At 48.1% G+C, this 14,573-nt stretch overlaps 1 protein-coding gene across 6 annotated transcripts in view; it reads left to right on the forward strand.

Annotated features, from left to right (window-relative positions):
- PODXL (podocalyxin like) overlaps positions 1-14,573 on the forward strand; it is a 40,646-nt gene that overhangs the window by 21,865 nt on the left and 4,208 nt on the right. For 2 of the 6 annotated variants that reach the window (XM_048963777.1, XM_048963785.1), the window contains exons 2-8: positions 3,732-4,595; positions 6,329-6,489; positions 7,440-7,505; positions 12,090-12,240; positions 12,603-12,664; positions 12,782-12,949; positions 14,013-14,069. In XM_048963777.1, coding sequence (XP_048819734.1) covers positions 3,732-4,595; positions 6,329-6,489; positions 7,440-7,505; positions 12,090-12,240; positions 12,603-12,664; positions 12,782-12,949; positions 14,013-14,069 — 1,529 coding nt within the window. The remainder of the gene's footprint in view (positions 1-3,731; positions 4,596-6,328; positions 6,490-7,439; positions 7,506-12,089; positions 12,241-12,602; positions 12,665-12,781; positions 12,950-14,012; positions 14,070-14,573) is intronic. The other 4 variants (XM_048963801.1, XM_048963811.1, XM_048963794.1 and 1 more) reach the window with 3 other exon arrangements.

A 14,573-nucleotide genomic window follows, 5' to 3' on the forward strand; every position in this document is an offset into this window, starting at 1 on the left:
CATGGTTGGTGATGGTTTCCGACAGATGAAAATTGTCACCCTCAATTGATCATGCAGTGAGTTGCATTGGCAAAAGCCACCATACTTTTCCCTTCATATTTTAAGTGATTTTTCACATCTTAACCAAGCATTCCAACAGCAACACCATCCAGAAGCATTCAGGGGTCTGATTCCAGCCTCCCTTGGGGACAAGCAAGCTGAGCTTCACAGCTGGCAATAACAGAAAGTTCTCTTCCCTCCAGGGCTGTCCCCGTCATGAATACACCATATCACCAACACAGTCATGGGATGCATATCCGGAAATGAAATCATGTTTTCACAGTGTATTCATTTCCTCTAGGCCATTTGGCCACCATGCACATTGCTTGCACTTTTCTCCAGTGGGGAGACATCAGGTAGATTTCTATTGCCCAGCACAGAAATGCAAGGTTTTGTGGTGTTTTTTTTTTCAGAGGCATTTAGAAGAGGAGAGATGCAACCTCATAGCTGCTGTGCTTTGCTAGTTTTCCTTAAAATGAAGAATTGATGATGGTCCAAAAAAGTGAAATCAAATAATCATCTTTCCCCCATCAAAATGCAGCCAGGAAAGTCATGGGCAGATAGGATTCCTTCTGCCTTCTTTACAACAAAGGTGAAGGACCCCGGCTGAAACTCAAGTGAACTTTCCTCCAGGCTGCTGGGTGGGATCCCATGCTGTTCAGGGGTGTGCTAGCTCAGAGAACTTCTCCTCCATTCTCTTTCTCTCTCTTAGCATGCATTAAATCCTTTTATCTCTGGGGCTCATGGCGTGAAAGGATCCTTCTTTTTCCACAGAAGGACATACTGTATCTTTTGTGACCAATCTTCATGCTGAAGGGGTGCTGAGCATAATCCCGTCCTGTCTGCCTTTTGTTGCTGTCAGCCCGTGGTTGCAGGGGTTTTCTCTCTTACATTTCAATCAAATCCTATTCATTTCTTCTGCTGAGGATTTTCTGCAGAGTCATCAGGCAGCACTGGCCACTAGCTCAGGAAAATGGGCTTATTACCACTTATTACCCCCAGGTCCAACACAGAAATTTGGAACGAGTGAGGAGGAAGAGATAAGAAATAGTGCTTAGAAGTCTGAAAGGAATACAAGGCATGTGGAAGGAAAACTGTGCCTCGTGGACTTGCATGCTCTTGCTGCCTGTTGTGTATTTATTTCTACTTGGAGATTAATATTTGCTAGGCTTCTGAAGGACTTGAAGCAGAGTCCCTGGACAAACAGCAGGTATTAAGCCCTGGGCAATAAAACTGCAGAATGCTCTGCAGCCCAAGAACCACAGCAGCATCTGGCACCATATGTAACTGCAGTGAGAAAACAAATTAATTTAATGCAACAGGAGAGCAAAGGTAAATTTCACTGACAGATGAAGACCCAAAAATCTGTAGGACAGATGTGGGGGTGTTTCAGGGGAGGTTCAAGCTGAATATTATCTTCTCTGAAAGAGTGGTTGGGCACTGGCAGAGGCTGCCTGGGAGGTGGTGGAGTCCCCATCCCTGGAGGTGTTCAAGGAAAGGGCAGATGTGGCACTGGGGGATGCGGTTAGTGGGCAATGTTGGTTGGACTACATGATCTTAGTGGTCTTTTCCAATCTTAGTGATTCTGTGGTTCTATGATAATATGAGCGTGGATCCTCCGTGGAAGGAGGGTCTCACTCATCTGTAGCTGTGGAAGATATGGCAGCAGCCCAGATGAGCTAGTGTGGAGGTTAGTATGGAAATGGTACTCTCAGGCCAAGTTTGGAGTGGGAGATCTTTCACAAAGGGATTTCCAGCATCTATTTGCTTCTGGGACAGGGATGGGTATGAAAAGGAAGTAGCGCTAGTGGGAGATCTCCTCCACCTTCCTTCCAACCCTTTCTTTATTTACTGCTCTTTTATATTTTATCTTTAGAGTGTGGGTGTTTTTTTCCCTTTGTCATCAAAGCCTCTTACAGCCTTATTTATGGGATAGATTCATTTTCTGCCTGATCTCCAGCTTAGAATCATAGAATTATAAGGGTTGGAAAAGATCTCTAAGATCATCTAATCTGACTATTAACCCATTCCCACCATGCACACTAACCATGTCCCTCAGTGCCACATCTCCACACCTCTTGAGCACCTCCAGGGATGGTGACTCCATGACATGGAGTGACTCTCATCAGCCTTTTCCAATGCTTCACCATTCCTTCTGAGAATAATGTTTTCAAAATCCCCAACCAGCAGTGGTGTTTTGCTTCCTTTGCTCTTTTTCTCCTGAAGATGATAGTCAGTCTAATAAGGAATATGACTTCTCTCTGTAAATGCTTTTTACCTGCAAATGTGGTGGGAATGTTTCCTTACAAGCCCAGGTTTTCCTAAGATAATTGACACTGCTGGTTTGCTCAGCTTAAATCGTAAAGGTGTTTTCAGAATGGCTGCTCCTGGTGGCTTGGCTTGGCAGGGTGCGTTCAGATTAGATTTTCCCAGTGGTATGAATCTCAAAAACTTGAGCTTCCACCAGATCTCGGACACATAACCAGTGCCAATAAACAGGCCACGGAAGAGAAGATGTCTTATCAACATGCCAACACAGAGAAACGAAGCAGGTCTCTGGAGAGCAGCATCCAACCTTGCAAGTTTCCTGCTTTGGGCAGTTGGGAACAATATACAAGGAGGGGCATGGGGGAAAAAAATAGCCCTCTTTTGTACTGTTGTCAAATGGAAGAAACGCCCCAGAATCAGTTGGTTTCTTTTTACTGCAGACAGATGCACTGATGAAGTGACTCAGTGGAATCTGCATTTTCTGAAAGGTGGAAAATTGGTCGAGACTTTCCTGGGGTGAAATTGAGCGGGTGCCCAGAAATGGCAGCTCCATGTGCAATGGGGGAAGATTATCTCTGTGGCAATTGATGGAGCTCCTGCTGTGATTACAAACAGCAAAACAGACCTGAATTTTATATCCAGTCTCATAGTGAATATACCACGTTTCAGTGTTGCAGGATGTTGCTGCTGTTGGAGACTTGTCTTCTGTTAGGCAAGCTGTCCTTCAGGGTGTGCCCCTCAGAAACGCCTTCATAATTTTAGAATTTACATTACTCTTCAGAAATTAACTGCAGATCTCATTCTGTGTCATGGACAGCCCTCTTTGCACAGAGAACAAGTTTTGTACCCACCAAGGTAATGTCAGCTCTCAGAAAAGCTCTTCATAGCTTTCCTCAAAGAGTATGAGGTAATGACGAAAGTAGCATTTTTATGTGATGTTTCAGGATGTACAAATGTGAGTTACTGAGGCTTTTTATAACAGTAAAAAAACCAATAAGCTGAGCAAACAAGTAGTTGTAATTTGGTGATATATTTGCAATGGACAGCTGATGAGAACATCCTTGAAATTAAAATTATGCTGTTTTCCAAGTAAATTCATTTTGTGTTCAACTGCAAGATCTACCTAGTGTTGACTCACTCTTTCAGAACAAGTACAATAAATATGCTTTCCATGGATCTCCTAGTTCTTCCTTCTCATCCTCTGCTCTGTTTTCCACTGGATGCATTGATATCAGAATGTGGCACTCAGCGAGAATTTAGAAGGCACGAGACAAGCACTGAGTTAATGACCTGTGGGTTCTGATCAGCATTTGTTTCTGCTAATCATAGAATCACAGATATATAAAATACCTGTTTTGGGTGGAAACCAAGGGAAATGTCCCTAATTCAAAGTTTATCATCTTGGCCTTTCTGCTTTTGCCTAGGTGTCAGCTCTGAAGATAATGGTTCTGCTACACAAATGACCACAGTGAGCCCAGAAGAAAGGAAGCAGATCTCCACTGCTGTAGTCACCGCCAGCATGGTGCAAGAGAGCAGCTCTGCAAGCAAACCAGAAATCATATTTACCACCACTGCAATGTCCTCCACCACAGCTCAAGGGACAGCCACAAGCAAACCACATGGCTCTTCAGCACCATCCATCCCACCATCACCAACCACCGCCACCCAGAGGATCAGCACTGCAAGCCCACAGGAAAACACACCACCCACTCCTGCATCGACACACAGCTCAGCTCAAACCACCAAGACCATAGACAGACCAGATGACCCATCACCTGTCTCAGTGGCATCAACCAGTGCATCTCAGCAGGTCGGCTCTTCAGCCAGCTCCACAGCCCCAACAACCGCCTCTGCTGCCATCTCCAGTGCTACACAGCAGAAGACGAGCCCTTCAGACAACTCAAGAAGCTTACTCACCAAACCCAGTGCAAGTCCTAATTCCACTCAAGTGACCAGCCTTTCATCCACCCCAGTAGGCTTAGCGCCTGCTGTCTCAGCATCTCCACACATAGCAGGCAGTGGAAGCCCTGCTTTGGACCAGTTGAATAGCACTGTGTCAAGCTCTGGAGTCTCAGCAAGCAGCCTTGTAGTCAAGGACCACAGTGTCCCTTCTACTACATCTGCTACCAACCAGCATCACCCTTCTTCCACTTCTCCAGTCCAGAAAAGTGAATTTACCCCTCATAGTGGATCCGTGTCCTCTACCAGCAGTAAAACATCTCTGTCTTCACCATCTGGCACCACAAATAAGGCCACAGTCACAACCACCGTGACAACTCCTAAAGCAGGTATCAGAAGATTAAAACAGTGATTTCTTGGGTTGGGGAGCCCTTTGGTGGTCTTTTCCTTTGGGTACTCCATCCACCCCCCTGTCATTATGGGTTACTAACGCCTTGTCCAATTTTAGGACTGTCCAGCGTAGCTGTTTCCATGACCACCAGTTGTTTATGTCCCTGTTGCCATCAGTAGAGACTGAGTCAGCAAAATTCAAGGCAAGGGTCATCTGATGAAACGCTTTCAGATGGACTGCAGTGACTCGATCTCCAATGACTGCAAAAGGGAGCGATGGGTTCAGAAGTAGTGTGACATTGTAGAGTTGACAGCACCCCAAATGCTGAACACGAAAGATCCCTAATACAGCTGACAGCTCGGTGGGCATGCACAGAAAATAAGCTTTAGATGACTTAGGAGATTTTGTGGTTAAACTCTGAGTCCGTAACCTCTAAGAACTCCAAGCAGTTGGTAGGATTTTTATCGCTGCTGCGGGGGTTTTGGCTGCTGACTTTGTAATAGCGTCCATGTGGTGTTTCGGATCCAGCTGAACACCACTGGTATGCTTTTTCTATACCTCCAGAGCTTTATGGAGTTATGTTAGTCCACAAGTGTCTTGGCAAGGCACACTTCAAACATCCCTTTGGTATTTTGTCCTGCAGCATTTACGGGGAGGAAATCCCACTGTGGGAGTGTGAAGCTTTCAGACTTCGGTGGGATTGTGAGTTGAGCTCATCTGGCTGCACATGGAAGCTTGTGATGGCACTGAAACCCTTCATTATCCTCCTCTGGAGAACATATAGTTGACCCAGTTTCCAGTTACCTGCCACTCAAAAAAACCCATCTCCCTCAGCCCTCCAGATCCTCCTTGTTGCCAACATCACCAAATGGGTCATAGCCTCAAAGCAACACCTTCTTCTTTGACTTCCAAGCCATGTTTCAAGAGTTTTAGCAGCTAGGATAGGTGAAATGACTGTCTTCGTACAGAATACCTCAGGTTGGGTATGAGGAAAAATTTATTCTCAGAAAGAGTGGTGGGGCATTGGCACAGGCTGCCCAAGGAGGTGATGGAGTCACTGTCCATGGAGGTGCTCGGGAAACATGAAGATGTGGTACTGAGAGGCATGGGTTAGTGAGCATGATGGGTTGATGGTTGGTCTTCATGACCTTACTGGTCTTTCCAACCTTAATGACTCTATGATTCCATGATTCTTTGATTCTTTCCTCTCAGGCTCCATAGAATGGTTCTGCATTATAGGGTGAACTATGAAATTATATTGATTCAAATTTGGCCTCAGTGAGCATGAAAAGATTAAGAAATTTTGCATTCCACTATCAGGTGGGAGAATGCATCATAAATACACATTTTTGAAATTAATCCACTCTCAGAGCCTACAGAAGGTGTGCAAGGAGAAAAGTGTACACCTTTGCTGTAATAAAGGCAGGACTCCCAAAAACAGAGAGGCTGTAAACAGGATGTAGCATTTTAATTCTCTTTGTCACTATTTAAGGATCAGTTAAGAAAAGAAGGATGCAAATCCTTAAACAGATCATGGAAGTCAGAGGCTGCTGTTTTCCATGCACTGTTCCCATTGCAGAAGAAATCGTAAGATGCTGTAGCAATCAAGAGCACCACAGACTGAACTCTGTTAGCTGGGTTCAGCATCTCACCAATGGAGCTGTGTCAGCTGTATCCTTTCTACTGTCTCATTGACTGTCTGCTTTTTTTTTTTTCCCCTGTATATTGGAGACCCAGCATACACAAGCCAAGGAGACAGATCTGTGACACACAAACCTGGAGCTACTGCTCAGAGCCCCACCAGTGCACCACCACAGGCACCAACCCTTGGAGACCAGATGGAGAGCAAGAGGCCTGACCAGCCACACCTGAATGTGTCTCTCCAAAATGAGGTAATGTGACCTACGGAAAGGTGGGCACTTCCTAATGTCCAAAACAAAGCTAAAAAGGGCACTGAGTCTTCCTGAATGGCCTCTGTTGAGTTGGGAGCATGATCAGGCTGTTCCCTGGAGAGCGCTGGCAAGGCACATCTGTGCAAATAGTCTTTTCTGGGTGGAATCTCATAGCAGGGAGCTGCATTTTATCCCCAAATTACACTAATTTTTAGCTGGAATTGCATGCAGATGTAAAACTGCAGCTTATCTCACTGTATGTGCCTATTTCAGAGAGAGATCTGTCTTAGGAAATAGAAAGTAGCAAAATAAGAATGGATAAAGCCTTCTTTCACATAGCTTTCCAGAAACATGGAAGGTGGAGGTGAAAGGAGCTCTGGGTGCTGAATAGGGGAGAACAGAAATTTGGGAAGAGAAGTGTAATGGAGGGCAGGATTTGCCTTGGGGTGGACTTGGACATGATGAGAGAGCAAAGACTACAGTTCAGCATAAATCCCACATAGAAAATAAAAGCAGAAAATGGGTTCCCAAGCAATGGTTTGGGAAGGGCAGGGGAGCCTAAAAATGCAAGCCAGGATAATGAAAGATTCCAGTGCCAGGGGGGAGGGAAAGGGGTCTTGTTCTTTAAATGTTCATTATTTGTAAGGTGGAACTGCGTCATGGCTCACATGCATGGATCTTCCTCCTGTCCATGCTAATTCCCGGTTTGTACTGCAAATGCTAAACCTGCTTTGGGAAGCATATTAGCAAATATACTCCAGGCAACCCTTTGAGTTACCCAGGAGAACTCGTATCACACAGAAATGGTTGAGTGGAGGAATAGAGGGCCTGACTTATTTTGATAAAGCAGATCAGAGCTTTGGTTGAGTTGTCTTGCGGTTGTCTCAATGGTGGACTGTCCTTCAGCCTACAGCAGCGATCTGACGGTTGCTTTTCTTCTGTCTTTCCAGGTGATTTGTGAAGACCAGATACAAGAGATGTGGCCCATCATAAATCTGAGAGAAGCAAAAACTTGTGTAAGTATGGGTTCCATTTGTTTTCTTCTGCAGGGCAAGCAGCTGGGGCTGCTGACAGAGATCAGCTTATAACCTGCAGCTCTCTAAGCATGTGAGCCTACAGAGATGACACTAATTGCTTCAAAATATGCAAACACTTTGGGGATGTAAAATGGTAAATGCAAGCCTACACCCAGCAGTATCTCTCAGTGGGAGACGTGACCAAAGCAGATGTCCGTGTCTTGTTCAAGGGGAGGAACTCAATCAGTCAAGTCTCAGAGAAGAGAATGAGAAGTTCTAGAAGGTGAAACCATCGCTCAAGAGCTAATGGGGAAGCTCTGCCTTTGACTTCAGAGGGGCCTGAAGTTCATCCCCAAACCCCAAAGCATTTGAGGGTGGCTTGAGCTGCAGAGCAACTAGGAAGCACAGCAGCCAGGATGCTGGGGCTTGATTGGTTCTTTGATACTAAATCAGCTCTCAGAAAATACAAAGATAATCAAAAAGCTCCTTTTCATTTGTTTCAAACCCTCTGTGGGAGCAGCAAGTGGTTAACTGTAGTTCCAAGGTGAGGGAAAGGCGAACCCAATCCGAGAGCAGACACCAAGACTCCTTATCCTGGAGGCTGTCCACATTTACTGCTGGCTTTTCTGATGAATACTGCAAAAGTATCCTTGTGGGAACAACAGGTTTATTGTAATAGATGGGATGAGATGGAATGATTAGATGGCATTTTTGAGTAGATTGAAGTTTTTGCTTTATGATAAAGAGCAAGAGCAGATGCCAGATCTTGACTTCTCAGAAGGAGTGCTGAGGCATTGGCACAGGCTGCCCAGGGAGGTGGTGGAGTCACCGTCCCTGGAGGTGTTCATGAAAAGGGCAGATGTGGCACTGAGGGGCACGGTTAGTGGGCATGGTGGGGGATGGGTTGATGGTTGACCTTAGTCTTTCTAACCATAATGATTCTATGGTGATGCACCAGTAAGCTGTGGGGTTAGTGGACATCACAGCTTGGCATTCTATGTGCTTGCTGGTGAGCCAGCAAGTCTGCCGCACTGCTTTCCTTTGGTTCCTCTGGGTGTAATAACCATCAGAAATGGTGCTGGTGCTAAATGCTGATTGCCTCTTGAAACAGCTGCTGAAGAACTGCAAGAGTGCATCCTCCTATAGCATCCTTCTCTGCTGTCAAAACACCTCCCACCCGTCCACTTCCCATTCAGCAAATTCATGAGAGCTCTGCTACGTTTTGTGCCTCCCAAGCTGAGCAGATATCAGAAATGGCACTATCTGGCTTCCCTGCTTTGTAGGCTCAGTAAACGAATCTGTAACCAAAGCTTGACAGCAAAGTGAAAGAATCCTTTGCATTTTGCAGCCCGTGGGAAAACAGGAAAATGTGCACTATAAGGAGAAGTGTTCCAGAAATGGCTCAAATCCTGGTCTGTAAGATTGAGCCAGCAGTGGGAGTGCACTGTGCTGAAAGCTCGGCTCCATGAGGAGCTGGGCAAAGTGAGGGCAATGCAGGGCTAGGGGATGTGCCCATGTCACACCTGGCAGCAAAGGTGGCATTGCAGACCTCCCCTGTGCCCCTGTGGCATCAGCAGTGGGGAAAGGAGGGACCCTGGCAGAAGGCTGGGAATCACAGCGCTGCACTGTGGTTTCTCCAGATGCAATGAATTCAGAAATAACTCAAAATAATCGTAGAATCATAGAATGTTCCAAGTTGGAAGAGACCCACACTGACCACTGAGTCCAATTCTTGGCTCCACACAGCAGCACCCAAAATCCAAACCCTATGTTGGAAGGCACTGTCCAAATGCTCCTTGAGCTCCAGCAGCTCAGAGCCGTGCCCTCTGCCCTGGGGAGCAGATACACAGTTGGTACATGCAGTTGAGCAGAAAGTCTTTTATGGCTTGGTTGCTTCCCAGCATCCTTCCTCTTCAGGTGATGCTTTTCTGGTGCTGAACATTTTGGTCCAGGTTGCTCCACACTCCCTGTTACCCTTTCTTGTTTCTTTCATGACAGCAGGATCTTAGTGTGTTTCCTAATGAGACTCATTAGCTCCATGCCTTGTTTTACATAGGTGATATTTCCAGTGTTCAGCTCGTGTCATAGAATTGTTTGAATTGGAAGTGATCCTTAAGGATCATCTTGTCCAAATCCTCTGCAATGAACAGGGATACCTACAGCTTGATCAGGCTGCTCAGAGCCTCATCCAGCCTGACCCTGAATATCTCCAGGGATGGGACATCTGCCATATCTCTGAGCAACCTGTTCCAGTGCTTCACTGCTCTTACTGTAAAAAAAAATCTGCAGCTGCCTTTTTGTTGGCTGCTTGGGTGCCCTGTTCCTCATCTCAATCCATTAGATGGAGTAGGAGGTGACAGTGCTGGAGGTGACCTGGAAATGGTGATCAGCTCCAGCTGAGCCACACAACCCTATGGGAACCTCGCAGAGAGGTCACAGACTCCTCCATCACATTCCCAAGCTGGGATGTGCCCAGTGAGTAGATTTGGAGCGTGCTGGGAACACAGAAGCCACTGTGCGACCTCCCAAAATCTATCTTCCACCTCCAGGCTGGGGACAACAGGACAATCCCCAAGACACCGAGGCTCCAAGTGAGGTCATGCCCCAGCTGTCGGGACAGGTTTATTGACACAAGTGCCATTACCTCACTCAGGGATGTTGGTTTTAGGTCCCTGCCAGTGTGGGAACCGGATCTGCACTGCTCGGCAGCGCCTCTCAACTCCAGCCAAGGAATGCGAGCGGCTCCAGAATGGAGAGAGCGTGGGGCTGGGGCATCCCTATGGCTTGCCATGGCCCCTTGCCATGCTCTGAGCTGGGAAAGGGCAAATCCCTCGCAGTCAGCCTATGGAGGGGTTTAACATCCAGTAGTGTGGTGCTCGTCGCCCTTGGAATGCAGGAGTTTGAGCCCCCACAGCTCAAAAATAAAAAAAAAGAGCATTGGAAATGTTTGATGTGTCGGGTGGTGGGAGGAGTGATAGGGTGCTCAGGTGCAGGGGAAAGACGGAGAAAAGCCCCAGAGAATACAGCTGCAGGGAGGCAGCAGAAGGTTTTAAGGCTGGTGCCAAAGAGAAAGTGTAGGGAATGGGGAACTGCAGGGTGTGCGTAGTGTAGGAGCACAACCCAGCGTCCAGAGAGACACAAAACACCGCTCCCTGTGAGCTTAGTCCTCTTCTCCCTCTCCTGCTGCCTCATCCTGCCACTTGCAGCTTTTTCCCAGTGCTGCTGGGTTTCCAGCTGGGTCAGTGCAGGAAGAGAGAAGTTATTCCCCCTGTAAAGCCAAAGGGCAGGTGAGGGGCAGCTGCAGTTCCCAGGATGGTTGGGGCTTGCTCCTTTTGGAAGCTTGTTCCAGTAAGGTGTGCATGGATAATTGCTGCATGCAGGATGCATGCATGCAGAATCTCTGCATGCAGCGTCCCTGCACATGCAGGATATTTGCATGCAGGATCTGTGCACACAGTTCTTGCATGTGTTGGACATACACACAAAGGATCTCTGCATATAGGACTTGTGCATGTAGCTCCTGTGCATGCAGGATGTGTCGGAACTATGCGTGCAATGCCTGTGTATGCAGAATCTTTCATACAGTTTCTCTGCTTGTCAGACCTGTGCACACAGGATTTGTGCATGTAGGAGCTGTGCATGCAGCAACAGCGCCTACAGGAGCTGTGCATGCATGACCTATGCATGCAAGAAGCCATGCATTCACACATGCAAGAAGCTATGCATGCTATTGTACAGCTCCTGTGCAGGATCTGTGCATGCAGGCTGCTGAGCATTTACACCTACTTTATTGTGCTCCTAGCGGTTGGAGGACATTGAACAGGTGCAAAGAACCTCAGGATCATCCCACTGGGGCTGTGGACTCCATCTACCTCTCCATCTTCATCTCTCCCAGCACTTCCCCAGGCTCACCTCTCCAGGGATGGTCCTATTTGTACACAAACAAAATTCTTTCTCTTGCCTCTGTAGGCAAAACTGAACTATGGGGTATCCTTGAAGGGCAGAAATGCAGGTGGTGGGAAGGCTGCAGATGCCCTTAGGGCATGACAGCCCCATCCCGTTCCCGTTGCAGCCTCAGCCTCCACACCCCACTTCCCCTGGGGACCTGCTATTCCTGGAACACCAAAAGCTGCGGCTCTCAGATAAGGGCCCCATAAAGGAACAGCAGCCAAGAGCTCGGCTTTTTGTAAAGAAACAACTTTTGAACTTTTCCTGTTCCCTGGGAAGGCCAGCAGCAAGCGGATAGGGAGGGGGGTGGCCACAGCATCCTATGTTGGGATCTCAAGTAGTGCCACGGAGGGTGATTTAGACTGGACATTAGGAAGAATTTTTCTTCATGGAGAGCGCTCACACACTGGGATGGGTCTGCCCAGGAAAGCAGGCATTCTTGGAGGTAGATGTGGCACTAAGGAACGTGATATTCTGATGGGACTCTCTTAGTCAAATTGATGGTTGGACTTGATGGTCTTGAAGGTCTTTCCCTTTCTCAATGACACTATGATCCCCAGCTACCCTGGGGAAGGGATGTGATGCTTTGGGGTGCTGGGTGTGGGCAGCAGTGCCAACCCCCTGTTGTCACCACAGGACGACTGGAAGAATGCCAGTGCCAATGAGTCCTTCTTCGAGTTCTTCTGCTCAGGCAGGCGGCACGCATTCGACAGCAAGAGGGACAGGTGCACGGTGACACTGGCCTCCTCCAATCCTCATCGCTGGGCTGTGCACGCCGTTGTGCATCGTGAGTATGGGCCCGTGTCCTGCCCAGGGCTATAGGGTGGGACGAGAGTTGGGGACATGGTTGTGATACCAGATGGAGGTCTAGTGAGGTCTACCAGAGGTTGGGTGAGGGTCACCTTTCCTTGGGTTGCCTCTTCTCACTGGATCAAGCTTGGACATTTGTCCCATGGCTCCTTTGGAGAGATCTCCAGGAACAGCTTTGGTCATCAGGGCTGTCCCCTGGCCAAAGAGGTCCCAGCTCCTTGGATAGCTTTAGAGAGCCGTGAAGGCTTGGCTCCATCCCCACACAGTTCTGTTTGCCTCTTCCATTGAGCAGGAGCTGGTGCCACAGCCTTTTCCCTCTCCACTTGTGTCTTCCCCCAGGCCTTCTGGACCCTGAAGCAGTCTTTGAAGAGCTGAAAGAAAAGAGGAATGAGTTACAGAAGGTAAGAAGGTCCCCAGGATCAACGTAGGGGATGTCCTCACGGAAGGGTGGCATGGGGTGGCTATCCTTCCCATCCAGGGAGCCCTCCTTGGAGCCTGACCCACTCCTCCCCTGACAGCTTGGCATCACCAACGTCACCTACCTCAACCAGGAGATGGAGGAGGAGATCAAGGATCAGTTCAGCACGCCTCTCATTATCACCATTGTCACCCTGGCTGGCTCCCTGCTGCTCGTCGCAGCCATCTACGGCTGCTGTCACCAACGTTTCTCCCAAAAGAAGAGCCAGGTATGGTGGGAGTTGGGTGGGCTGAGCATCCCAAAACCTCCTTATCCCAGAGAAGATGAAGACCATCAGGTCTTCACCTCTGCTGGTGGAGATATCCTGGCTCACTGTGCTGGCACCACCTTTGAGTATCACTCAAGGGGCTGCAGTGAAGCATCACAGTGTAGTGATGCTGAGTGCTGCAGATGCTTTAAAGGGGCAACGGTTGCCTTTTTGGGGTGCTGACAGAGCATCAGCCACGGTGCAAATCAGGAGAGTGAGGGGCAGGTGGTGCACGGGTTCAGCAGGGAGCAGCAGCCATCCTTTGCTGCCTCCAGGCCAGCTGAGCAACATCTTTGGGTCACAGTGTACTTTTGAGGAAAAAGGCTTCCTCAGCCCAAATCCTACCTTCAAAGCCATCCATTCTTCCTCTTCGCCCCCCAGAAATACCCAAAATATTTATCACAAAAATGAATGTGGCACAAAGGGATGTGGTTTAGCAATGGGACTTGGTAGGTCAGGTTGATGATCTCAAAGGTCTTTTCCAGCCTACATGATTCTATGAAAAATGCCTTTGGGAGTCAGGGAGGACATCAGAAGGGCATTGACACCACGTGCTGCAGTCCTGGAGGAGCAGGCAGCAACGTGATGCTCTCGGTCCATAGTGTTCATAGAGCAGAAAGAAATTGTGTATTTTAAGTGACTGGGATGCATGTCTGTAAGTAACATGGAGCAGAGTGACAGCTACAAGCAGCCACTGGCCAGAGACAGGGAGCAAAACTGAAGCAAGCCATGCAGTTTCTTTGGTACATCGATGGCCTCTTGCTAAGAGCATGGGAAAAGATCTTTTTCTGACCGATTACAAAAGTGCTTTAGGAAGTCAAAAGCATTTCTCCATTTTGCGTTTTGGACGTTTTCTTCCTCTTTTTGTTTGTTTTCCTCCTGCTTCTTTTCAAGAATGACTTGAAAGTTTTGTTCTGTTTTGTTTTTTCTGTTGGTTTTTTTTTTTTTTCCTTTTATTTTTCTCCCTTCCCCTTATTAAACCCCCTCCCACCCCTCACTCTTGTTTCACCTGGGAAATAACCAGCACATCCACCCTGATCTCCCCGGGTTTGATGATGGACGTGCCATCCTGATCTTTAATGTGAGTGCAATGAAACGCAGGGAGCGGACGGGCGGGCGCCGCGTCCATTCCCCCCTTTCAGCTCTCCCCCCTCCGCGGTGGTCAGCAGCTTTTAACAGGACTAAAGCCTACTAAAGCTTGGGAGCCCCCCGCCACTTCGCTGCACGTGCCGTGCCGCAGGGGGGAGAAAGAGCTGCCCCAGCATCCCTCTATAGCAGGGGGGCTGTACCAGCACCCTCCCACACCTCGAGGGCTCCAGTGACCCCTGTGCTTCTGAGCATCCCTCTGGCTCCGCCGTCCCCTCCTGCAGTGCCTGCTAGCTCCCAGCCCTGCGGTTCCGCTGCTCCATCCTTTTCCTTCTCCCCCTTCCAAGGATTTCCTCCCACACCCAGCTCCCAGCATTTGTTAGGAGCAGTTAAATAAATCAACTGTAAAGCCAGGAGGATTTTCACGGGAATGCAAACAGAGAGCCCTAGGAAAAGGGACAACATAGGAGTGCAGCTCCTCTATAAATCACTGTGGGGT

Source organism: Lagopus muta, chromosome 1 (genome assembly GCF_023343835.1).
Source record: "Lagopus muta isolate bLagMut1 chromosome 1, bLagMut1 primary, whole genome shotgun sequence".
Taxonomy (NCBI): domain Eukaryota; kingdom Metazoa; phylum Chordata; class Aves; order Galliformes; family Phasianidae; genus Lagopus; species Lagopus muta.